This window comes from Muscardinus avellanarius (assembly GCF_963383645.1).
Source record: "Muscardinus avellanarius genome assembly, chromosome: 5".
NCBI lineage: Eukaryota > Metazoa > Chordata > Mammalia > Rodentia > Gliridae > Muscardinus > Muscardinus avellanarius.
Window position 1 is genome coordinate 15203266 of NC_137790.1, and position 26625 is coordinate 15229890.

General features: G+C 36.3%; 1 protein-coding gene across 1 annotated transcript; it reads left to right on the plus strand.

The window, feature by feature from the left end:
- Nucleotides 1–25439, plus strand: LOC308263442 (uncharacterized protein; the record flags this gene model as incomplete). The annotated part of the gene is made up of 4 exons (XM_080696467.1): nucleotides 1–513; nucleotides 10106–10172; nucleotides 19593–19669; nucleotides 24852–25439. The coding sequence occupies 4 exons, from the start codon at nucleotides 1–3 to the stop codon at nucleotides 25437–25439; spliced, it is 1245 nt and encodes a 414-aa protein (XP_080552593.1).
- Between the last annotated feature and the right edge of the window lie 1186 nt (nucleotides 25440–26625).

Genomic DNA, 26625 nt, shown 5'->3' on the forward strand with positions numbered 1-26625 from the left:
ATGTCCTACAGCTGCTGCTCAGGAAACTTCTCCTCCCGCTCCTTCGGGGGCTACCTGCCCTACTCTGGCTCCTCCTGTGCTTCTTCCTACCCCAGCAACCTGGTCTACACCACTAACCTGGGCTCCCCCAGCACCTGCCAGCTGGGCTCCTCTCTCTACAGTGGCTGCCAGGAGACCTTCCGGAGGCCCAGCTGCCAGACGTCCTGCGTGGTGTCCAGGCCCTGTCAGCCATCCTGCTACCGCCCGAGGATCCCCACAACCTGCAGTCCCTGCCAGTCAAATTTTGCCGGATCTCCGGGCTTTGGGTCTAGCAGCTGCGGCTCCCTGGGCTTCGGATCGAGAAGTTCCTGTTCCCTGGGCTATGGATCCAGGAGCTTCTACTCCTCTGGCTGTGGATCCAGTGGCTTCAGACCCCTGAGTTGTGGAGTCCGTGGCTTCTCATCCGTGGGCTATGGATCTGGATTCTGCCGCCCATCTTTCCAGTCTTCTTGTTACAGACCCACCTGTGGATCAGCCTTCTGAAGATAAACTTGTTGAATTCCATACTCTTTAAGCAAAATATCTTAGAGTCTACTTAGAACTACTACTATCCTAAGCTTTTCAGCAATGCTAGCTAACCCCTCTCTATACCCTTTCTCTTGTATCAAGCATGGGCCAACAGACTAGTTCTTTCAGGCTGGGAAATTAATGAGTGAGCAAAATACAGAGTCAAATGTCTGAAATTTTGAGACAAGTGATTCATTAATACACACATTTTTCTTGAAAAGTACATGGTTGCTCAGCTATATCTAACCAAATAAACTCTTTTGCTTTTGCATCCAATATGATCTCACTGTTCTTTATTGATTTTAAAATGAGATTTGTGATTTTTCTTTGGGGCTGCAGGTTTTCACAGCACCTGCCCTGGGAAATTCTTTTTCCTAAGAAATGGCACCAGGTCTGGTGAATGGAGATATTTGTTGAACTCTCCACCATCTAAGAGCTAAAAAGTTTATAACTTCTACCATCAGAGCGGGTAGGGTATTTAATCAGCCTTATTGAATATCTCCCCATAATGAATCCAACATTCTCATCAAATTTTCAAATGAGAGCACTAACAGTCATATTTATGCTAACAGTCATATTTGATTTTGAATTTGCATTTTCAAAACAAACTTGAGTTAGAATTTTCCCAGATAATGTCAAATAGATGATGAAATATTTATAAAATATATTATAAAATATTTGAGTAAATCTGATATATTGTCATGAAAAAGAGAAAACATGATGTTCAGGTACTTGAGAGCATTGTGATTATCTTTAAATATATAGGGGATGAGTTATTCTGTGTGTGTGTGTGTGTGTGTGTGTGTGTGTGTGTGTGTGTGTGTGTAAGAGAAAAAGAAGAAAAGAGAGACAGAGAAACAATAACAAAAATGTTAACTGAATAATGAAAGGTTGACTAAATATATAATAATTGAGGAGGCATACTCTGACTTCTCATAAAGAAATGTATGCAGCACTCCCTTAGTATCTGCCAGGAATTTGTTCCAGGAACTCCTCCATATCAAAATTCATGAGTGTTCAAGTCCCTAAATAAAATGTTATAGTATTTTCATATAATCTATGTACATCCTTTGTATACTTTCAGTCATTTATGGATTACTCACAATCCCTAATACAGTATAAATATGTATTATAATGAATTGTTTAGGGAGTGATGCCCGGGGAGGGAGGAATAGTTGATACCTGTTTAGTTGAGACATATTTACAATATACTTTTGATCCTATTAAGGTGGAATGCACAGATATGGAGATTGACTGCATTTGTGAATTGTACATTTATGGAAGAATTGTGACTTGGGTGTTTTATAGTCTTGGTTTTTTTGCTAAGTAGACTAGATCTTCTACATATAACTTTCTTTGAGCTTCACATTCCTGATATGTAAAATGATATTTTCCTTAAAAATATGCAATCTTTGATTCTTCCAGCATTGTAGATCTATCCATTTGTAACATGAGGAAAGTGCTTTTTAATTTTATTAAATTTTCACTTGTACAATGTAAATATAGATAATAATGAGGTTCAAAGTGATACAAACATACATGCACACATCACTTGGCACTGTCCTCTCTGCTTCACCTTCCCCCCTCACAATAATGAGTGTCCAGGTTGACCAGGCTACATTCACACTCATACATATTCAAATGTATCTTCTCCATTAATCAACCTCAGCCTTCTTCCTCTCCTAGTCTTCCTTTCTAAACCTAACCAAAGATGTAGAGACCTCTACAACAAAAACTATAAAACATTAAAGAAAGAAATTGAAGAAGTCCTTGAAAGATGGAAAGATCTCCCTTGTTCATGGATAGGAAGAATAAATATCTCCAAAATGACCATTCTGTCAAAAGTGATCTACAGATTCAATGCAATTCCTATCAAAATATCAACAACATTCTTCATAGACCTAGAAAAATTAGTCATGAATTTTATATAGAGAAAGAAAAGCCCTAGAATAGCCAAAGCGATTCTCAGCAATAAGAACCATGCAGGGGGCACCACAATCCCTGACTTCAAATTATACTCTAGAGCCATAGTAGTAAAAAAAACAGCATGATTTTGGCACAATAGTCATACTCACCAGTGGAACAGAATAGAAGATACAGAAACAAATCCACACCCTTAGGGTCCATTGATCTTTGACAAAGGGGCCAAACTCATATGATGGAGAAAAGAAAGCCTTTTCAAAAAATGATGCTGGGGAAACTGGCTACCCATTTGTAGAAAGATAGAAAGAAATCCTTACTTCTCACCATGCACAAGAATCAACTCAAGATGGATCAAAGACTTGGAAATTAGACCAGAGACTGTCAAGCTGTTAGAGGAGGGCATAGGCTCAACACTGCAACATGTAAACACAGACAGTAACTTTCTCAACAAGACCTCCAAAGCACAGGAAATTAAAGCAAGAATTAACAAGTGGGATGGCATCAAACTAAAAAGTTTCTACTCATCAAAGGAAACCATCAAGAATCTACAGAGAAAGCCTACAGAATGGGAGAAGATCTTTACCAGTCATCACTTTGATAGAGGGCTAATACCAGAATATGCAAAGAGCTCAAAAAACTCTACACTAGCTAAACAAATAACCCAACCAAGAAATGGGTAACTGAATTGAATGACACTTCACAAAAGAAGAGATACAAATGGCCAATAGATACATGAAAAAATGTTCAACATCATTAGCCATCACTGAGATATAAATCAAAACTTCGCTGAAATTCTATCTAACCTCAATCACAGTGGTAATTGTAATTCTAACTGGAGTTAGATGACATGTCTGTGCTATTTTAATATGCATTTTTCTGATTGCTATTGAAGTGGAATACTTTTCATATGTGTTGGCCATTTGTATTTCTTATTTAGAAAAGTATCTATTCAGAACAAGAGCCCATTTTTATTGACCTGAATTCGATAATGTTTTTAAGTTCTTCACATATTCAAAATATTATTTTTCTATCAGAGGCTCTTCAAGATCTTGATTGTTTCCCTTATTTCATTGAAGCTCTTTAATGTGATGTAACACTATTTACTAATTTTCAACTTTATTTCCTGAGCTTTGGGAATCTTATTGAGGAAGTCTCTTTCAGTGACTGTAGGTTGGAAAGTTGTCCTGTGTTTTTTGTCTAGTAATTACAAAGTCTCTGGTGTAATTTCTAGACCATTTGAAAATGAAGGTAGATGTACTTTATCCAAGAGGGATTAGGTTTTCTGAATTCTTCTCAGAAGAATATTTACATAGATAAAATCATTTAGAAACCTTCCAAAACCCGTTTTTTATTAAAAATAATTGCAAAAACCAGAATACTAAAGCTAATTACAAAAGTTCTAGGAGATATATTAAATAACTTGCAAGAACATAGGAAGAAATGTCCCTTAATTGAGAGAAGACTGAAATTTGATGCTTATATATTATCCTGCACAAAATTAAGACCTATATAGCTTTTATGATTCATGTAGGTAGTAGCATGTATAGAGTGTTCTGTAAACATGCCCATCATATTCTAAAATTTTCTAGTTGGCCTTGGAAAAGAGGAAATTATATATGTATGTATATGTGTGTATTTAACATAATATTGTTAACTGATAAGCTTTTTAAAATGCTAACAGATAAACTTTAAAAAGGTAAGATAATAATTCCCATTTAAATAATCAAACACATATGAATTACTTATTTAATTCAATAATAAATGAGGGCACACTAATATACTGTAACTGATTCACAAGATAATTCAAAGAATGCACTTGTATAGGCTGTTATTATGGAAATAAATTCACAAAGATACTGGGCAAAGTAATCACTGTACACAGAGTAAAAATCAATGGCATTCCATTGCACTAAATTTCTGTGGACAGAAATCTTTGCATTAGTGTCAAATTTTCACAAAATATAGAATTATACAATAATTAGAAAGCAATGAAAAGTAGAGATTTTCTGAAAGTGAACCAGAGAAGACACATTGTAATTTGTTTTCCCCCGTTCAGTCCTTCCACAATTTTTTCTGACAACAGTATGCAAAATTGGTAATGTTCACTATAGAACATAGTTCTGCACCTGGCACAGCAGTGAAAACATTTTTTCTTGTATTACGGAAACTAAGAAGAAAAAAGAAATAATATTCATAACTTCAAAGGAAGATCTACTTTACCTATTTATGTAATTTTTATTTTTAAATTTCAAGTTTGTTGTTAAAATTGACACATAGAAATTTTATATATGTGAAAAATACAATTTGATGTGTTTTTTTGTTGTTTGTTTGTTTGTTTGTTTTTTCGTGGTACTGGGGTTCCTGGAAGCCCTTCTACCTCTGGGCTACACACTCCCAGACCTATTTTTTTAAAATACTTCTTTATTTGGAAACAGGGTCTCTTAAGCCAGCATGGCTGACTTCCAACCTACATGATCCTCCTGCCTCTGCCTCCCAAGCGCGGGGGTTACAAGTGTGCACCACCATGCCCGGTGATGTTTTTGAATATATATTGCATTAGATACTGGAAGTCAAACAGAAATGACATAAAATATATAGAAGAACATAGGCTATATATAAAGACTCTGTCATTTTATATAAGGAATTTGAGCATATATGGGTTTAGATAACTGTGGGTGTCTTGGAACCCATTCCTCATGTATACCAAGGGACTACTGTACAAAATGATCACTGCAGTCAAGCCAATTAACATATCCATCATATAACAGTTGCCATTTTTAATTCATTAATTCATTAATTTTTTATTGTGACAAGAATATTTAGATTCATGCTCTTGGTAAATTTGAGTATAGTAGAGTATTGCTAACCACAATCACTATGCTGTATATTATGCTCAGAACTTATGATCTTTCAGTTGAATATTTATACTGTTTGACCAGCAGCACCTCCCCATATCATATCCTCCTTACCCAGCCAATGGAAACCACCAATCAGCTCTCTGGTTCTTTTGCTTTGACTATTTTAGCTCATCATGAAGTGAGACCATCCTGAAATATTTGCCCTAATATGTCTGGCTTACTTTACTTAGCATGATGTCCTCTAGTTTTGGCTAAACACGATGCTATCTTTTTTTATAATACAAATTTTTTATTGAACATAAATGGTATACATTTAAACTATACTTGGTGCTCTCTCTCCCCCGCCCCCGTTTTCCCTTCCACCCTCCCACCAATGATTGTCCAGGGTAACCATGCCATATTCATATTTTTACACATATTTGGATGTGGACCCTCATTAAGCAAGTTCAGCCTTCCTCCTCTCCTACCTTTCCATTCAGACTTTGCTGAAATTTCCCCTCCATTATCTTGATTCCCACTGGTATCCTTTATGTTTCCTAGTTTGGGCATATTAGAGGAACCATATGTACCTTCTCTTTCTGTGCTTGGCTGATCTCACTTAACATAATGGTCTCCAGGACTTTCCATCTTCTTGTAAATGATATAATTTTGTTCTTCATTATAGCTGAATAGAATTCCATTGTGTGTATTTCCCATGGTTTTGCAACCCATTCATCTGTTGATGGAGATCTGGGTTAGTTCCATATTTTGGTATTACAAATTGTGCTGCTATGAACATAGGTATGCATATGTTGCTGTAGTTCTCTGATTTCAACCCCTTTGGAAAAATACCCAGGAGTGGTAGAGCTGGATCATATGGTAGATCTATTTCCAGCTTTCTTAGGAATCTCCACACAGATCTCCATAGTGGCTGAACTAGTTTGCATTCCCACCAACAGTGTAAAAGAGTGACTTGAGTAAAAGAGACATTATTACATAGAAGTGTGACATTGTGATTTAATTTTTCTTAATGCCCATCCTAACACTTAAATCCAATACTACTCTACTGTCTCATGTTGCTGCCCAGGAAAAACAATATTTACTCTTTTAAACCTCTTAATTAACTGTTAAATAAAACTTAATAAACATAAAAATGAGAAATGTGTAGTCACATTCCAGGTTCATTATAGTTGGTATCCCTCTAAAATTCATATGCTGAAGTTTCAGTTTTTATTGAGATGGGCCTTTGGGATGTAATGATGTTTAGGTATACCATTCAGTTTGAGCTTCCATCATGGAATTAGGGCCTTTAAACATAAGAAGAGATGATGGCTCTTTCTCTGCCATCTGAAGATATAGAATGAAGATGGCCACCTGAAAATCATAAAAAGTCCCCTCACCAGAGCCATATTTGCCACAAACTTGATTTTATATAATTCTAAGCCTCCAAAACTATAAGAAATAAGTGTTTGTTGTTTAATTCACCTACTCTATAATATTTCAGTAGAAGCTTAAGCTAAGAAAACTATGCTTATAAATTATCTTTGTATTAAATAATTGATTTTTTGTGGTACTAAGGATAGAATACAGAAGAAGCAGTCTACTGTCAAGGTCCACTCATGCCCTATTTTTTTTTATTTTTTGTTTTGAAATAGGGTCTCACTGAGTCGCAAGGGCCTCACTAAGTAGCTGAAGCTGTCTGCGAACCATGATTCTCTTGTCTCAGCCTCCCACATGCTGGGATTATAAGCGTGTGACATTTAAATAATTGATTTTTAATGGAAGAGTTTTCTAGCAAGACTGTGGTAGTAACAACACATATCTATATAAAGAATACATTACTTAGATCCATGAACATGCAGCCACAAAGGCATGAATATGTAGATGAATAAAACTTAGATTTGTAGTCTACCTATAATTTATTGCAACAGTGCTAATTTTCCTGTTTTGATATCAGAGTAGTTAGATGATGTCATTATTGGAGAAAGCTGGTTGAAGTATTAACGAAATCTGCAGACTATTCTTCAGCTTCCTGTGAGTTTTTAATAATATAACTGTTTCAAAAAGAGTTTCATGAAAGTTAACCATAGGTTAAAAATATAACTAGATAGTAAATTAGTAAGATGTGCAATGACATTTTTGGAGGGTATTTCCAGAGGATCATGAGAAGATGTAGTTATCATTTACAGAAGCTCTTAAACTGAAAAAGGTGGATAGAGAGGTAGTGAATTGTCATAGAATTAAAGTTGTCCGAAGTTTTCTTTTCTTATTTTGATCATTCTCATTGTCATAATTCAAAATGGCTGACCACTCAATTCAGAGGAAGGAAGATTCATTTGCTCATGTTTTTTGGAGATTTAGAGGTTTAGTCCTTGCTAGGCTGGGTCTGAGGAGCTCAGAAGAAATGGCAGAAGGAACTGAAGTGAACACAAGGTCTTCACTCCTCACATTACAGAGGTTGGAAGTGGAGGTGAGGAAGGGGCGGAGAAAGCCATAGATAGTTTCCATGGCCACATGCCAGGGATCATTTTTTAGCAATCAAATTTCTAATATTGTTACCTTGTATTCGTGGGAGACATTCTAAATCTAAACCATCACATTATTTCTATGTTCATTGTCTACTTCAAAATCTATAGACTCCTCTTTCAGTCTCTACTTTGTTTCCTGATAGGATTAGTGAAATTGTTGTATTCCAATTCCAAATCACTACAGTTCAGTTTCTAATGTTAATTGCTTAGAACCTTGGTGTTCCAAATGTTAATTGATTAGATACAACGTTTATCTTTATAAGTTAATATTTGACTAAGGAAGTTAATCAGGTTTGTTTTCTTCCCCTATAAGAATTTTTAAATATTCTCAAGAGCATTTTGATTTTGCAAGGGAAGAGAAGAAGATTACAGTTTTATGCCTCTCTCTTCCAGGTAGTAATATTGAAAGAGACTGAAATTTTTTTCCAAGTTTCATTGAATCAGATAATATTGTAATTTTTTGTTGAAATCAGTTTTAGTCAAAATCCATATTCTGGGTAATGAGTTATTGCTCTTATTTCAGAGAATTTCTGCAAAGGGACAATATCTAAGTGCATCTCTTCTAAATGCTCTTTTTGATACTTTACCAGCAAAATAACTCTAGACATGTAATTGAAGGGGAAGCTATTACCATGCTCATAATCATAAAAAAGTGAATAATGTTTGACTTTGTGATTCAAGCAGCTTACTTTTCCTGCTGGGCAAATGACCACTGAGGTTAATGTCTCAACTATAAAACTGATTCCAGGGACTTCACATCATGTGTTCTGAGGACACTGAAGGTGAAGAGGTGGAATTGGTTGTTCATATTCTGCAGATTATAAACCAAACTTGAAAAATGCTTTAGCATCAACGATTTTAGGGTGATTTTCCATGGTCTATTACTATACCAGGGAGAACAAGAAACACAATCTAAACACATTTAGTACATTCTTGGGATCTACAAACTTGATTCTGAGAAAATGATGTAGAAATGTTCTCTTAATCGATTGTCAACAGATGGAGAGAAATAGTTGGCGCAGTGAGCTTATTTCTACTGACGTCCCAAATGAAATTCTATTTGGCAACATTTTTATTTTCAAATTATTGACAGGAAAGGAACATACTTATGAATTCTAGAATGATTCTGCCTTTTGGTTCCTACTGCCAAATTTCAACATATGACTTAGGATTTGCCTGAGATATTCTCATTCCCTCTAGCTGCTACCTATTTTGTAAAGAGTGTAACTACTAAAGACTATAATAATAAGAACTCATCTCATCTGCAGCATGCATTCATTCCTCAGTATTGTTACTTTTATTTTATTTTATTTTTAATGGTATTGGGGATTAATGCCAGGGACATTATACCTCCCAGATAGGCCCATTACTCCTTATTATTTTTTTTTTAAACAAGGTCTCACTAAGTTGATCAGGATCTGCTTTGTTGCTGAGACCTGCCATCCTCCTGTCTCAGTCTCACAAGTATTAGGATTATAGGCACATATCACAGTTAATTAACTTTATTCTGTGGCTTAATAAAGGCAGATGATAGGGTTGGATAATGAAAACAGACATAACTAGTCTTGACTTAAAGCTTTATAAGTTTTTACTAGAATATTTTAAGACAAATTTTGACACATCTCTTTTTATCTGATAATGAACATAGTAGTTAATTTACAAAACTATTATGAGGAATAAAATTGATAATTGTGTTACATTAAGTAGGACTTAGGAATTTAGGGGTTTACATTTCATTATGGTGGCTGTTCCCCAGCTGCCTTTGTTTTTCTAAGTGCAGTCTCCTTGAATTATATGAGGTGACTGTCATATTTTCTAATATCTTTATATTAGTTTCTTTCAACCTGAGAATACTCACCAGTGATATTTATAAGAGCAGGATTTACACAGAAATAACTGGTAAATTACAGTCCTATAAAAAAGACACTGACAATTAGGAACCATAAGTTGTTTATTTATTTATTTGTTTGTTTGTTTGTTTGTTTGCTGTAGCATTACTGTGAAAGATATTGTGCAGAAACCTGAGCTGGAGATGTTTTGGTCATCAGGTCCTCTTTCTGAAACACATCATCTCAGGAAAATAATGACTCATGAAGGATTTTTACTTTTGCTTCAGTGTCTGTATTATGGTCAATCAAAAAAATCAGATTTCAGTGCAAAAGATTGAACCTGTGCTCAACTTTCTTGGAAATAAGTTTTCGACTGCATGTGCTCCAAAGAGAAACTTTGCAGTTGATGAATCACATGTAGATTTGCTTTGGACTCAAAAAGCTTGTGTTGTGGTTTGAAAATAAAATATTCTTTGGACTTACTGCTCTAGAGGCAGCCGTGCTTAGAGGTGAGTCCCTGGGGCTGTGTGTCCCTGCCTGTCCCATTTCTTTCTCTCCTTCCAATCATCATGCCCTGAGGCTTGCGGTCCAAGCTCCTGTTTGCAGCTGGTATAAATGGGATATTTATATGTACTAAAATTTTCAGACTTGTAAGCAAATAAATCTTCCTCCCTCTCACATTGTGCTTGTCACATGTTGAGGTCACAGCAATGAGAATGGCCACGGAAACAGAGTGCTTATGAAAAATTAAGTGAACACAGAAATGGACTGCACTTTTCTTCCTAAACAGGAAAAGAACTAGGCAAGGAGAAGGGACATAGAATAGATTTTGCTTGTAATCTACTGAGATTGCAATAGGGCATCACTACTGTGTAAACATAAGCCCTACATAAGCATGAACAAACCAACTGTTGCTTTCTCAGTTGCACACAAAAATTAATTTTGTTTCCAAAGTTTATTTATAGTTAAATTAAAATATTTTATTTCTTAAACTTTCATTGATCATTATGTTGTATCAGAGTAAAACAGGTAAAAAATGCATAAATATTTCTTAGAAGAGTCTTTTATCTCCTGAAATTCTACTCCAGAGGAACTAACTCATGATTAACAACAGAGAATATTACAAGAACCACTGACAAGTGATACAGACACTTACATTGGAACAGAGTGCCCCTGGCACCCATTAGCCCACAGGCATTAGTAAAAGATCCTTTTCTTGATGGTTGCAAGATCAGCTGTTAGTTTACCATGATTTTGTTGGGAATGTTAAATAAGACATTGCTAGCTAATGATCTTGAAACTCAAAATGAATGTGTATGTCAGCTAAAATCTTTGCCAACTGAACTTTAAAGTCTTTGCAACATGAAAGAAGAGGAAGGGGAAGCCATAAATTAGCAAATAATGTGACATTACTGAGGAGGGTGGGAGGAAGAAGAGGGAAATTCCCTAATGCACATAACAGATTAATAAATATATCAAAGTCAATCACTAAGACAAACATGAGGAGGAAAGAGGGGGAGGGGAATGAGGTAAAAATCGGGGAAGGGCTAATAAGTTATGTGTGCATGTATGCCTCTACCATCTTGTACTCAACTAAGCTGTATGAGTACAGTGAACCAAGAAGAAAATTTTAAACAGCTGAGCATGGTGGTGCACACTTTAATCCTAGTATTTGGAAGGCTGAAACAGGAGGATCTCATTTTGTGGACAGCCTCAGCTTCTTAGGTCCTTTGCAACTCAGTGAAACCCTGTTTCAAAATAAAGAGTAAAAAAATATAGGGCTGTAAGTATAGTTTTGATGTAAGAATTCCCTTGGGTTCTATCCCCAGTACTGTAGAAAAAAAGAAGAGAGAGTGCAGGTGCATCACTCCAAGGCTGGTGTAGTAGTGTGGAGTTGATGCTCTTTAGGCTCTGCCTGTTCATGGCACATTATTCCTTAATGGCCGGGAGTCTTTGAAAATTCATATCTCAATTATTAATTGCAACTCTTCTTCCGAAAATGCCAATAGTACTAGGATGGTCCTCATGGTTGGCACAGTGTCTATAATGTCCAATCCCATTAAAAATGACAGAGGAGCTTGTAATCCCAGCATTCGGGAGGCTGAGACCCGGAGGATTGTGGTTCGTGGACAGCCTCAGCTACTTAGTGAGGCCCTGTGCAACTCAGTGAGACCCGGTTTCAAAATAAGGGATAAAAAAATTAGGGCAGGGGGTGTAGCTTGGGGGTCGAATGCCCCTGGGTCCCATTCCCAGACCCCGGAAAAAAAAAAAAAAAAAGAAAAGGAAAACGAATCCCTGAGCCTTTTAACCAACCAACATTTCAAGTTGTGTCTTGGCTCCGTTGCTATCCTCTGAATAGTAAGATCGGCAGATCATCAGAATGTCACACTTGTGGGTTCCGCAGTAAGATTCTTTACCTATTGGATCTTCTTACTTTTGTACTTTAGATTAGCTTCTTAATAGATGCACACATTTAGCCGGGGGTGGTGGCGCACACTTGTAATCCCCACGCTTGGGAGGCTGAGAAAAGAGGATCACACAGGTTCAAAGCCAGCCTCAGCTACAGCCTCTCAGCACCTTAGTGAGACCCTGTTTCCAAATAAAATATAAAAAAATAGGTTTGGGTGTATAGTCCAGAGGGAGAAAGCTTCTGGGTTCCACCCCCAGTACCTCCAAAAAAAAAAAATTAGATGCATACATTTAGATAATGGGTATATTTGTTTAGTTGCAAAGTTGTCTTTTGTGAGAGTAAACCCATATAAATTGCTTGAATATGTAAGACCACATGAAATACTATGTATTTCTAAATCTCCATCTCTAGCCTTATTGGTTATTTGCCCTGCACATATTATGGAACCTCTTCAAAATTCCATTTTCCTTAATGTAAAAGAAATAATGATAGTATTTGTATCACAAGGTTACACGAGGGAAAAATAAGATACGTGAAACAACATGAAGAGTTTCTTGAATATTAAAAACAATCTATAAACACTATTACTAGACTGTAAATGTTTATAATTTGTGGCCAAATAAAAACATCCATGGAAGTCTTGACCTCACTGTAATTGAGTGAGCCAATAAATATACTTTTTTGTATCCTACAACTAAATATTCAGTGTTTCAATTCCTAAACATTTTGAATATCCACTAAATACTTAAGTATGCCCCATTCCCTCCCTTTATATATATCCTTTATTTCTTTATTCCTTTATTAATATCCTTAATTCCTTAATTAATATCCTTAATATCCTTTATTCCTTTATATATAAATAAATATATATTTATATACATTATATATAAATAAATATATTTATATATTATATATAAATAAATATATATTTATATATTAAATATATATATATATATTTATCATAAATATATAAGTAACTGTCTTAGTCTCCTTCTATGTCTTTTAAAACTGGGTATAGCATAATCTGAGATCCCCTCAGTGCCTTTTCTATGCATTTTTAGAAGTTTTCTTTTATCCTGTGATCTTTCTTTCTGTGTAGCTCCTGCTCTGTTCCTTACCATTGTGTGTTCTTTCGGCCACTACATCGCTACATCCAGGTCCATCTCCAGATGTAATATGGACTCTCAAATAATGGGAAAATGAGACTCTCTGAAACACTGCTTTGGAACTTTTTATTTGCTCAGCAATTTTCAGTGTGCTTGAAGAAAATAATTTGGTATTTGCTTTACTGCTTATAAACACAGCCCCTAAGGAGCCATTAAAAATTTACACTCTATAAATTTGATAGTAGATTACTTTTTCAAGTATTTAGGATGGCATCTCCATCTTCTTAGCTAATATAATTTAAATCCACTTATATGAGGCATCCCATCCTCATCCAGCTGGTGAAGAGAGCCAAGTAGAATTATTTTTCCATAAACTTATCTGATTCTTATGGCATATCATGATTATACAATGATATCTTTGCCTTTTATGTGCCATTTCTATCATACATATTCTGTTAGTTGTTACTAAATACAAATGCATGCTTTGTAATATGGCAAAGCCACATTAGAAATGACCAGAAGATAATCTTAATAAATATAAAAATGTAAGCAGAGAGAAAGGAAAGTGGTTCAACTCAGCACCCTATAAGTGACCCTCTCAGTCACAATTGAGGCTGGCAATGATGATCAACTGCACTGAGTATGCAACAATCATCTACAGTTTAAGACAGAATGGTAAACTGCTATGGGCTATGAAATACGAGCATGCATATTTATGATGGTGTTAATCAATTCAGCGGAAATTAGATAGCACACTACGGACATGTTCTTATGCAAATTAAAATGCAGAAAGCTATTGAAGTTGGCTACCAAGAGCATCACACCCGCAGGGTGAGGGTATATAACCCCTAATCCAGCAGGTGAAATTCAGAGCCTTCTGATAGAAGCAACAAAGGAACCAGAAACATTGTTTATACATCACAATCACAACAGTGTAAATACCTCTTTCTGTTTTCCTTTTTTTATTTTTAGATTTTTTATTGGTGCATTGTATCTGTACATCAAAGCAAACCAAACTACCAAACTAATGCATGCATATCTATGTTCATAGCTGCACAATTAACTTTCTATTTTCTGATAGAATTTTTGGTCAATGCAATCTAGTCCTGTGTCTATTTTAACCTAGCTACTGTTCCTCCTCTCTGAACTCTGTTCTCTCAGTGTCCACCATGGTGAAATTTCTCCACAAGGGCTCTTATAGATCCATCAGTAGCCAGAAATCATGCTTTCCTCCCCACCAGAGGAAGGTCTCTATGCTATAAATTCAATTAATAAAAATCTCTATTTGTAGAGTCAGTGGTTCCAAACATCTGAATTACTATTTCAGCTTCTTACCACCCAGACCATTTTTCTACTAGGATCACCCTGTCACCTTAACACAGGCCAGTCCTCAGGGATGGCTTCTATAAATTAGCTTATTTTCTCTTCCTACTCTAATTGAAAATGGCCCTTTACATCAAACCTCGTTTCATGATAGGGCTGGCCGCCAACTACTTCGTTTCTCTCAGAGATACATCTTCTGTCTTTATTATAGCAAAGAATTGTCGAAGTTGAGAAACTGTAATTTTACATGTCAGATAATAATACAACTTCCACATAGAAACTATGGGGTTATTTCAAGTGTTTTTGTTATTCTACAATATAAAAAAGTATTTGCATTTAATGAACTAATTTTTTATGAGCTTTGAACACAAATAGTTATTTCTTGATATCTTAAGATTATTATCTTACTGGCTGTACTGGTCGGTTTTCCATCACTGTGACAAAAAGCTTGAGAAAGTAAATTTAAAAGAGAAAAGATTTGTTTTGGCTCACAGTTCAGAGGTTTCAATCCCTGGTCTCTTGGCCCTATTGCTTTGGGCCTATGGGAGGCAGAACTTCATGATGATAGTGTGTTCGCATCATGGTGTCCAGAAAGGGGAGAAAGAGGAGAGAGAGAGAGAGAGAGAGAGAGAGAGAGAGAGAGAGAGAGAGAGAAGAAGAAGAAGAAGAAGAAGAAGAAGGAGGAGGAGGAGGAGGAGGAGGAGGAGGAGGAGGAGGAGGAGGAGGAGGAAGAAGAAGAAGAAGAAGAAGAAGAAGAAGAAGAAGAAGAAGAAGAAGAAGGTGGTAAATGGACAGATAGTATGAGATTAAAATAGGCCTTTTGAGGGTACACCTCAATGGCCTGTGTCCTCCAAGCCCTAATTCCTAAAGTTTTCACCACCTCCTTTAAGTTATGAACCCAATAGATTAATCCAGTGATCAAACCAAAGCTCTTACCTCTGAACACTGCTGCGTTGGGAACAAGCCTTCAACACCAGAGCTTTAAGAAGAAATTTAAGATTATTTTTTCTTTTAAATATGACAAATTACTCTTTGGATAACCTTGGTGGGAAAGTTAGTAAACAAAATGTGTAAAGCCAGAGCAAGGACATCACACTTGTACAAGTAAGAAAAGTTTTGAAGTCTAACATACCATCTAATTACTATTTCCAAATAAAACATGAACGGAATTCAAAATAATTCAGAATATGTAAATATATAGAATCTAAGATTTTATTTAACTTTGTATAGTAGCTTAAGCATTCTTCAGAACAGCAAAAGTGATTAAATTTAATTGCAAAGCACACTTTAAATATCACTTGCCTCAACATACTGAGATCCATTTTGTAGAGACATGTTAGGGCTTATCTCCTTTATAAATCGGGTTGGTGTCTTGAGTAACTCCATGTTCTCACCACACACCACAGAGCCTATACTTCAGTGCCTGTTTTTTCTATTAAGTCAAATTGACCTCTGTAGCTTTCACATTTCCCATTAATATACTAAGACGTTAGGAGTGGATGGTTCAGTGTAACAAGTGTTTATTTAGCATTGATTATATACTGGGCAAAGTTAAACCTGTGGCCACTTTCTAGTATATGAGTTGCATAAAAGCCAGTGGAAGCATCTAACTCGACCTCCCTGATTCCTTTTAACTACATTTATTTACTTTTACCATATTTTTAACTTGATTTTGTTACTTCAATGGCTATTCATTCCCTATTCATTTTTTGTGGAATTCTTTTCCCTGTGTCAATTACTTGAATGTAAGGTTTATTCAAATGGCATGCTAGATCTTTTTATTTCATTCCATATATGTTTCTGGGCTTTAATAATCATTTTATGGGAGCTGGGTGTTGTAGTACATGCTAGTAATACCAGTACTTGGGAGCCTGATACAGGAGGATCATACAGGTTCGAAGCCAGCCTCAGCTACTTAGTGAGGCTCTCAGCAACTTAGTGAGAACCTGTTTCCAGATAAAACATATAATAGGTCTGGGAGTATAGCCCGGAGGTAGAAAGCCCCTGGGTTCCTCCCCAGTACCACAAAAGATAATCATTTTATGGAGGACAGTTGAACATTATGGTTATGAATATAATTTTACAAATTATGTATCCTGCTGTTTTAACCTTAGGTCTCACTCTTACTATGTGACCATTCTATCCATCTTCATATTTAAGTGAAGGCTTGTTCTAGGAGAGAAATTTGATATAGTTATCTCTTTATTTACATGTACAAAGTGTTCTCATCATTACAGATTTGCATTACATTATTAAACACACTGAGGATATATAAGTTTTAGAATTGAAAGATATTCATATTGTAGATAAATTATAAACTACATCATGATTCAAGAAGCACCTAGGACAACATGCCTTAATAAAAATATTGACATATTTTAGATATAACATAAAGATATCAACATGAAATTGAAACAAATAGAAGAGAACATGCTTAATTTTCATTATCTTGAACCATGAGATTCGGCTTAAAGAGAATATATCATGTTATCCTTTACAACCAAGTTCTAAAAAAGAAAATTATTGATATTCAGAGATTTTTTTTGAGGAAGTGTGATGTGGGTTATAAGATTTTCAGATTTATATTTTGGAGGGGAAAGGTGCAATGCAGGCTTGGAAAAATGTCCATATCTCTACCATGTCTTACAAAGCCCACTGTAATCTGGCTCCTGTCCATCTCTCTCTAGCCTTGCCTTTCGTCTCTTCTCTTCTGACAGTCTGTGCTGATGTTGATCTTCTTGAGACAAGATTCCTTTACCTGATGTACTCTGTCCTTAATCTCAAACTGAGCCAAAGTAACTGGCAACTTTCAAAGATAAAATTTGAGTATGAGTTCTCCAGGAATGAAATTATGGGGTTCAGATAACAGGGGGTTTTGTATACCATATCTAGGAACTTGAATTTCAGCCTGAAAAGTCCCTCATAGACTTTTAGAAAAGACTTTTAAAAACCTTTAAGAAATGCACTTGAGAGAGGCAAGGCCAAAAGCACAGGCACAGTGAAGACCATCTGTAATAGCAAAAGCAAAAGAATCGCCTCAAAGTATGACAAGAAATCTTTGGAGACAGGAAGGGATTCTAACATTTTTTGGAGATAAAAATAGCAAGTTTGCTGACCTAAAATTGGAGTTGGGAGATGAGAGTCATGTTATCTTCCAGGGATCTTGTTTTCAGAACTATATAAATGATATACTGTCTCTAAGATAGGTTGCAAAAGAAAAAAGCAGGTCTAGACCATTTGGTTATAATTATTTGAGTAGTTGAGGTATAGTGCAGTTTACTGCTGAAATGTATTCAGGGGGATATATATATATATATATATATATATATATATATATATATATATATATATATCAAGTAAAGGTTTGTGGGCCTAGGGGAAAAGATATGGTAAAGAGGTATGTAATGATGTTAAATCTACTAATTTTCTTATTTATCATTAAGTATTTGGGGCAATGAATATTAACTTTGACTTCCTTGAGCTGAGGATCCAGTGTTGAATAAGAAAGAACACAGTTATCTCTTGTCCCTCAACTCCATCTTAGTGATTACAATTCAGAAATGTGTCACACAGTGGGTCACAGACCAGGACTCATGGATGATCTTATCCAACATAATTTTATTGAGCAGAAACGCTTAATACTGTAAGACGTGTTGACGACTGAAGCAACACATTCATTGGCGTGTTGGTGTGCGCTGCTGATCTCCTGGCAGATATGGAAACTATTACAGATTTGATTGTTTCAGTAGTACTATTCCAGTCTATACACTAGAAAAATAAATGCATTTAAAATTATTGTATTAAGTACAAGGGTGATCCAAAAATCACAACAGAGGAACCTAATTTATCCAAGAACATGGTGCCTGAAAGTGAGGAGAGGCTTAATTATTTTATGCCAGGTGACAAAATAGCATATAAGGCAAAGAAAATAGCATTTTCTTACAGGAGGAAAAAGATTGAGCTATTGCAGTGTAGAACAAAGGTCAGTGTACTTGTGTGAGGGAAAAATAAAATGGTATAAAGTTGATGTTAGAGATGTGGGCAGGGATATGATCCCATAGTCTTTGAAGTCATCCAGAAGATTTGTGTTTAACCTCGCGTATACTAGAAACCCATCAGTTGGTTATAATTCAATGGAGTGATATGGCCGTCTATTTATTTTAAAAAGAGTATTAGGCAATACGGTCAAGAAAAGATTTGAGGGGATCAATAAAAAAAAGATACATGCATACTCAGAACTATCATCAGTGATCCCAACAAAGAAAGAAGACAGCCTCTGATTAGAGCAATGGTTCTTTTCCAGGAATGAGATTGCCACCTTCACGCTCGGTCAAATTGTGGAGACATTTTTAACTGCTATAACATGGAGAGGGGGTGTGCTATTGGCATCCAGAGACCAAGGGTATAGTCAAATGCCTTACAATACAGCATCGAGGAAAGTACACTACAACCAAGAACTACCCAGCCTAAAACACCCAAGGTGCAAAGATTTAAAAATCATGGACTATTGGGAAGTCAGTAAGAAGACTGGATAGGTTTCAGATAATTCTGGAAGATGGAAAAGGAAGTATTTAGAATGGACTGCATAGAGTAAAATGAATCCAAAGTTCTCCTACTGAGTTCAACTATTTAGGTGGAAATGTTGGTTACTAAGGTGACAGAAAAAATATTTCCCTATCCTAAGGAAAGGCAAAAGTTCTATTTCTTACACATAAAAGTTAAACAGCCTTATGAAACTTCCAAATGGAAATGGCAAGAAGTAGTTGGACATTCAAATCTAGGTGTTTTTTTTAAAAGGTGAGAACTGGAAATATAATTCTGAAGATTTCAATAACATAGGATAATACAGATGATATTTTAAGCCACAGAGAAGGATATCTCCTCTAGAGAGAAATAATGCACAGTCTTGAGCATTAAGTTATAAAGAACAAGAAGGTCCACAAGGAATAAGGTAAAAGGTAGAAAAACAGGACCATGATTTCAGAGTGTATAGAAAAGGCGTGTTTCAAGATTAAAGATATGTTTCTAGTTGTGATATGGTTAAATTTAGGTATGTTTGACCTAAAATTGTCCATTCCCTTTTTCCGTAGAATTGAGGCCACGAAGACGAATTTCAGAAGAGTGTCAAACAGATAGAAACAAAGTGACTACCAAGAAGAGAATAGAAGTGAGATTGTTGACCAGCTATTGCACAATTCTTAAGAGAATTCTGGCTTTAAAAAATAAGAAAAGTTATATAACCATGGAGGAAATGACACTACCTAAAATTTCTAGACTGAAGATATTAATAATGTATGTAGAAAAATTACCATTATAATAAATTAGAATGGAGCAATTTGTAAGAGAAAAAATATCAGCTCAGGAAAGCTCCTAATTTACTTGGGAGTAAGGATGAATGGATTGGAGACAATCACTTCAAGCACAGAAATTTGTGAGCGATTGTGATTTTTAATATAAACATATAGATGTAGTCTGATACAAGTATAACATTTCAAAACTATATATTCAAAATGATAAAGCAGGCAAACCTACTGACAAGAATATGTACAAATATAAATTTATAATAGAGGGACATTTATAGAACCATAAAGAGAACTTTTTTTTTTTTTTGGTGGTATTGGGGTTCCTGGAAACCCTTCTACCTCCGAGCTACACTCCCAGTACCTATTTTTATACTTTTTTTTTTTTAAACAGGGTCCCTTAAACCAGCGTGGCTGGCTTTGAACCTGCCTGATTCTCAGATCTTCCTGTCTCCGCCTCCTAAGCGCGAGGATTACAGCATGCGCCACCACGCCCGGCGAAAACATAAATTGTACCTAAGGTTTGTGTAGAAGAAAAGATGAGCCGGAGACCTGCATTCTAGTTTCCTGGATGCAGGACACCTTCTGTATATGACGATCTGTTGTTGTGTTATCATAGATCTTTCAACTTTGACATAAATGTGTTATGTATCATCAATGTGGAACCTGTGTAAACACTTCAGAAACACTTTCAGAGCAGCACTGTTTCACGTAAAGGTGACACGAAGTGATGTGGAAGACTGGGACAACATTTCTTAATTAATTAAAGCTTTTGGCAGTTATTAAAGTTTGTGTGCAGTGGGGCGTGGTGGCGCACGCTTGTAATCCCCGTGCTTGGGAGGCTGAGACAGGAGGATTGCACAGGTTCGAAGCAAGCCTCAGCTACTTAGTGAGGCTCTCAGCAACTTAGTGAGACCTTGTTTCCAAATAAAATACAAAATAGGTCTGGGAGTATAGCCCAGAGGTAGAAAAGCACCTGGGTTCCACTCCCAGTACCACCAAAAAAAAAAAAAAAATTGTGTGCGTACTTTTGAACATTTTTACTTACATAATACACACATTTAAATGTGTTGACATTCTCACGGGAATGTTTTCTAATTTACTTAAAGAAGTGACTCTCCATATTTAGGAGATCCAAAATATGGTGTATGTTATACAGAGAGCTAATTCTAGTTTTAAAATAGCTACATTTATTTTAGATAGTATTCCAAGTTCCAAAACTAATGTATATAAATATTTACTCTTCAAAATTATAGTAACTGGTATCTTTAAAAAGATATCATTTCCCCTCTGCAACTCAGTGAGACCCGGTTTCAAAATAAAGAATAAAAAATAAGGCAGGGGGTGTAGCCCGGAGGTCAAATGCCCCTGGGTTCCATCCCCAGACCCGCAAAAAAAAAAAAAAAAAAAAAAAGATATCATTTCATACTATAAAATAACTGCAATTAAAGTGGATGTGTTAGACAGTTGGAAATCTCCTAAAGAAAACAACAGTATTTATGTACCTATAGGAATGGAAGAAAACCAATCAGAATACTCTGACATTATAATTTCGTAGGAAACTTGTTGTATAGCTGTTTGTGATGGATTTCACTGGCTATTGTGTGTTTCCTCACTATCTGTAACATAGTAAAAGGAAGCCATAATTGATGTGTTTATACCCAGAACGTCTAACCAATCAAACTGGCCCCCTCTTTCCATTTATGGTTTCTATGATCCCATTATTTTATGTAGTGGCAAAACAGGCACACGTTCATATCCAAGGAAGGACTATAAAAGTTGTCCAGGAAGTGCCCACACTGAAAATCTAATTTCTGTCTTCATGTCCATGTTCTAGGTGTCTGCCTTGATTAACATCCTGGAATACTACTGATGAGAACTAACTTGGAATTATATTTAATTATAGAAAATACTTTACATTCACTTAACATTTTATTAAAAGTTACACAGCCAAGCATGATGGCGCATGCTTGCAATCCCAGTACTTGGCAGGCTGAGACAGGAGGACCGCACAGGTTTGAAGCCAGCCTCAGCCACTTGGTGAGGCTCTCAGCAACTTAGTGAGACCCTGTTTCCAAATAAAATATAAAATAGGTCTGAGATCATAACTCTGAAGTAGAAGGCCCCTGGGTTCTATCTCCAGTACCACACACAAAAAAAACTAGTTATAGTAAAAATAAAGCATATGCAATCATTTCAGTATGCATCTATTGCTTTGGTATAAAACAAAAACATAATATTAATGATTTGATATATCCCTTTATTTCATAAATAATGTCTGAGCACTCAAAATGTGCCAGATACATAAAGAAAAAAGACGCCGGGCGTGGTGCGCACGCTTGTAATCCCCGCGCTTGGGAGGCAGAGACAGGAGGATCGCGCAGGTTCGAAGCCAGCCGCGCGCGCTGGCTTAGGAGACCCTGTTTCCAAATAAAAATGTAAAAATAGGTCTGGGAGTGTAGCCCGGAGGTAGAAGGGCTTCCAGGAACCCCAGTACCACCAAAAAAAAAAAGACTTTATTTTCTATAATTAAATATAATTCCAAGTTAGTGATCATCAGTAGTTTTCCAGGATGTTAATCAAGGCAGACACCTAGAACATGGACATGAAGACAGAAATTAGATTTTCAGTGTGGGCACTGTTGCTAGTCCCACACATTTCCTGTGGACTGAGCTATTTTCAAATGACTGCACTGCAGTCCGAGTTCCTTCTTGTCTGGAATGATCAGTTTCAAAAGACATCCTTGCAGGATGTGATGGTGCACATCTGGAATCCCATTACTTGACAGGCTGAGACAGGAGGATCAGCAATTTCGTAAGGCCCTCAGAAAGTTAATGAGATCCTGTTTCTAAATAAAAAATAAAATAGGGATGGAAGATTAGCTCAAAGGTATAATGTCCTGGGTTCTACTGGGGAAACCCCCAGTAGACAAACAACAATAAAGATATCCTTTGTGCTTTCTCCAGTGTGTGTGTATGTGAGTGTGTGTGTGTGTGTGTGTGTGTGTGTGTGTGTGTGTGTGTGAAATGAATACTTTTCAGGCACAAATAGTATAATTTTGGCCTTGGGGGATAAGAATGATTAAAGTAATGGGAAAGAAAAAACATGAGTAATTTGGTAGAAATTTGTAAGTAAAATAACAAGCACAAAATTTCATTGGTGGATAAATAATGCTACAGGAGATTTAAAGATATATATGGAACAGGTTGAAAAGATCAAATTGCAAACATAGCATTTTGCTTCGCATTTTTCAAAAGATGCCTTAAAGTAGAAGCTGCATATGATAATAGTTGGAAAAGAGACATTTTAAATTCCAGAACTTTTTTTTAATACCACTGATTTTACAGTGATAAGGATAATTTTAGCTGCTTAGTACGGAAGTAAATTTTATGCTGCTTTGTCTTTCTAGAAGGATGAGCAAAAGAGAATCTCAGTAGGAAGTGAAATGAATCACTCTTTAAGGTGTCGAATTTCTCACTCCCAACCGAGTTGACAAAGGTCAGCATACTATTAAATTCAAGTTTTTGTTAATGCATTTCATTGGTAGTCAGCTCACTGGAAGTATACTAGCTCTTAGCAATTATTCTAGTGATAGAATTGTTTGACAAGGAATTCTCTGCCTCATACAGAAAAAGAATCCAATAACTTCAGAGTGGATAAGACATGAGTAGTTTAAGGACCATAAGCTAAATGAGAGGGCAAATAGAGATTATTTACAATATGCATCACCATGGTAACTGAATACTAAAACAGTAACAGAAAGAGATTAAGAAGCTGTGCCTTCAGTGGCTATATTTGGAGACTTCCAAAAGGGAGAATAGTCAGGTAGATATTTCAGATAAATTACGAATGTCATCAGCATGAAATGTTATTTTCTTTTTAACCTGAATACTTAAATATCCATGTACATCAAGAAAAAGAAAATTAAAAATAGAGTATCACTGGTTCGGAGTACCATCCTTAATCAGATCCCAGTCCAGAGGTGAAGCTTTGAAGTAGGCTGCCTGCAGATCACACCCAGATGTGTGTCAATGTTCGCCTTGAGCCAAACCTATGGACTGAGCATGTTCTTTGCATTGACAGCCATTGCTGTCTCTTCAATGGACCCTTCACTAAATCACCCAGATTGAGATCACACTCAATTTCCTTCCTGTAGAAGAGATTTTTATTTTTTAGTCAGCACCAATCATAACTTCTGACTAATAGGAAACAAAATTTCCATCTCCCTTGTAGTTTGTATCTATAAATATAGATACAATTTTTTTGAGAAAGCCCTGGAACGGATTTTCAAGACTGTCTAAATCTGTGTTTTCCCTGATTGCAATTCTAATTATCCCAAAGCAAAGGTAATTTTCTTTGTTCTCAACTAGTTCGATTTTATTCTCAATCAACATGTGGTTCTGGAAGCAGAAAGAACAAGCTTCGCAAGTCAATATAGCACTGAGGTTCCCGCAAGCTTTGGAGACAGACACACCTGGCTTATGACAGGGATCATTGACTTCTTTGATTACTACCTGGAGGCTATATAACTTCTCCAAGCCTCCATGGCTTCATTCTTCAATTTTTATCTCAACTGTTCTTAGGATTTTTATCTCATAAGATTGTTAGGAAGATTAAATCATACCTTACTCTTAAATATTGTTCATATACTAAATGCTCAATAAATCTTATGAAAACAATTAGGAGCAGGTTGAGAACACATGACTGGTAGGAATACATTGCTGGTGATAATAGCAGTCATGCTCAAAATATCCATCGTCCAACTCACTGAAGAAAGAGGAGACTATATGCATTATGACCAATGTTTTTGGAAGCAAACCACACCTTATATCTAGGGGCAAAAGAGAAAGAGAGAGAGAGAGAGAAGCAGAGTGGCTTCTATAAGTCAGAGTGATTAAACTACAGTTAAGGGCATATAAATGGTTTTAATTATAATTATAGCCTAGGTTAATTAGTCACTTAACAAAACACATGCACAAGAAAGGGCAGGGTCTCTGATGCAGCATCATACCCAGCCCAGTGTGGGTATATAAACATCACTGGGAGCAGGCAGGAGCAACAGCATCTTTTCACTGCAACTCACCTGAGCTCACATCTCCTCTCAACATGTCCTACAGCTGCTGCTCAGGAAACTTCTCCTCCCGCTCCTTCGGGGGCTACCTTCCCTACTCTGGCTCCTCCTGTGGCTCTTCCTACCCCGGCAACCTGGTCTACACCACTAACCTGGGCTCCCCCAGCACCTGCCAGCTTGGCTCCTCTCTCTACAGTGGCTGCCAGGAGACCTTCCAGAGGCCCAGCTGCCAGACGTCCTGCGTGGTGTCCAGGCCCTGTCAGCCATCCTGCTACCGCCCGAGGATCCCCACAACCTGCAGTCCATGCCAGTCAAATTTTGCCGGATCTCCGGGCTTTGGGTCTAGCAGCTGCGGCTCCCTGGGCTTCGGATCGAGAAGTTCCTGTTCCCTGGGCTATGGATCCAGGAGCTTCTACTCCTCTGACTGTGGATCCAGTGGCTTCAGACCCCTGAGTTGTGGAGTCCGTGGCTTCTCATCCGTGGGCTATGGATCTGGATTCTGCCGCCCATCTTTCCAGTCTTCTTGTTACAGACCCACCTGTGGATCTGGATCTGGGTTCTGTTGATCATCTTACTAAACTTTTAATCTTGTAGATTAATGTGATCAATGCCTCTACTCCAAATATTCATGTCTGCCTTAAGTATAAGAATTACTTTTGTTCTCTGATTATCAATTTCTCATTTTGATTCTGACCTCAACTACCTACTGTTACACTTCTTTTAAGAAACTCTGTAATTGTGTATTAACTCAAAGTAAAATCTAAGTCTGCATTGGAGATTGAATTTATATTCTTGTATTTTTATTCCCAAATTATTTGAAAATTCCAAGTACAATCTAATAAATGCATTGGTATAATATCTAGCTGTTTTTTTTTTTTTGGCTTATGTAAGTAGGTATTTACTTATGTTTTTGGTATTGGAATTTGAGCCCAAGCCCTAACACATGCTAGGCAAGTACTTTACCATCAAATTACCTCCCTATACCTTGATATCTATTTACTGGTTAGGGTATTGATTGTGAAATATTAAAGAGTTATTATTAAAAATAAATTCCCATATGAAGGTAAGTTTTAAATTCCATGAAGTTGACCAGGTGTAGTGGTGCATGTCTATGATCCCAGTTATTGAAAGACTAAGACAAGAGGGTCATAGGTTCAAGGACAGCCTCACCAATTTAGAGACAAGTTTCAAAAAAAAAATGCTGAAGGTATAGCTTAGAGATAGAACAGCCCTGGGTACAATCTCCAGTACTGTAGTAGTAGTAGTAATAATAATAATAATAATAATAATAATAATCTCTTTCATTAAATTATTGATTTCATTAAATTATCTGAAGGGCTTCGGATAATTTTCTGCTTCACTATAGGTAGTAAAAATATATTATTTGAATGTATAAATTTTTTATTCTTTAAATCTCAGAGGAATTAAATTGAATCCTCATAGAATATAGATCCTTAAGTCTATGCCAGCAGGTCTAATGTAGCAAACTATTTGTTAATTCTAACAGAAATACAGAAAACAATTAGATACATGTAGCTATACATGAAGGAAAAATAAACTGAAGAAAATGGAATGATAACATATTTTAAGTAACTGATATTTTTTTTTTTTGGTGGTGGTGGTACTAGAGTTCCTGGAAGCCCTTCTACCTTCAGGCTACACTCCCAGACCTATTTTTACATTTTTATTTGGAAACAGGGTCTCCTAAGCCAGTGCGCGCGGCTGGCTTCGAACTTGCGCAATCCTCCTGTC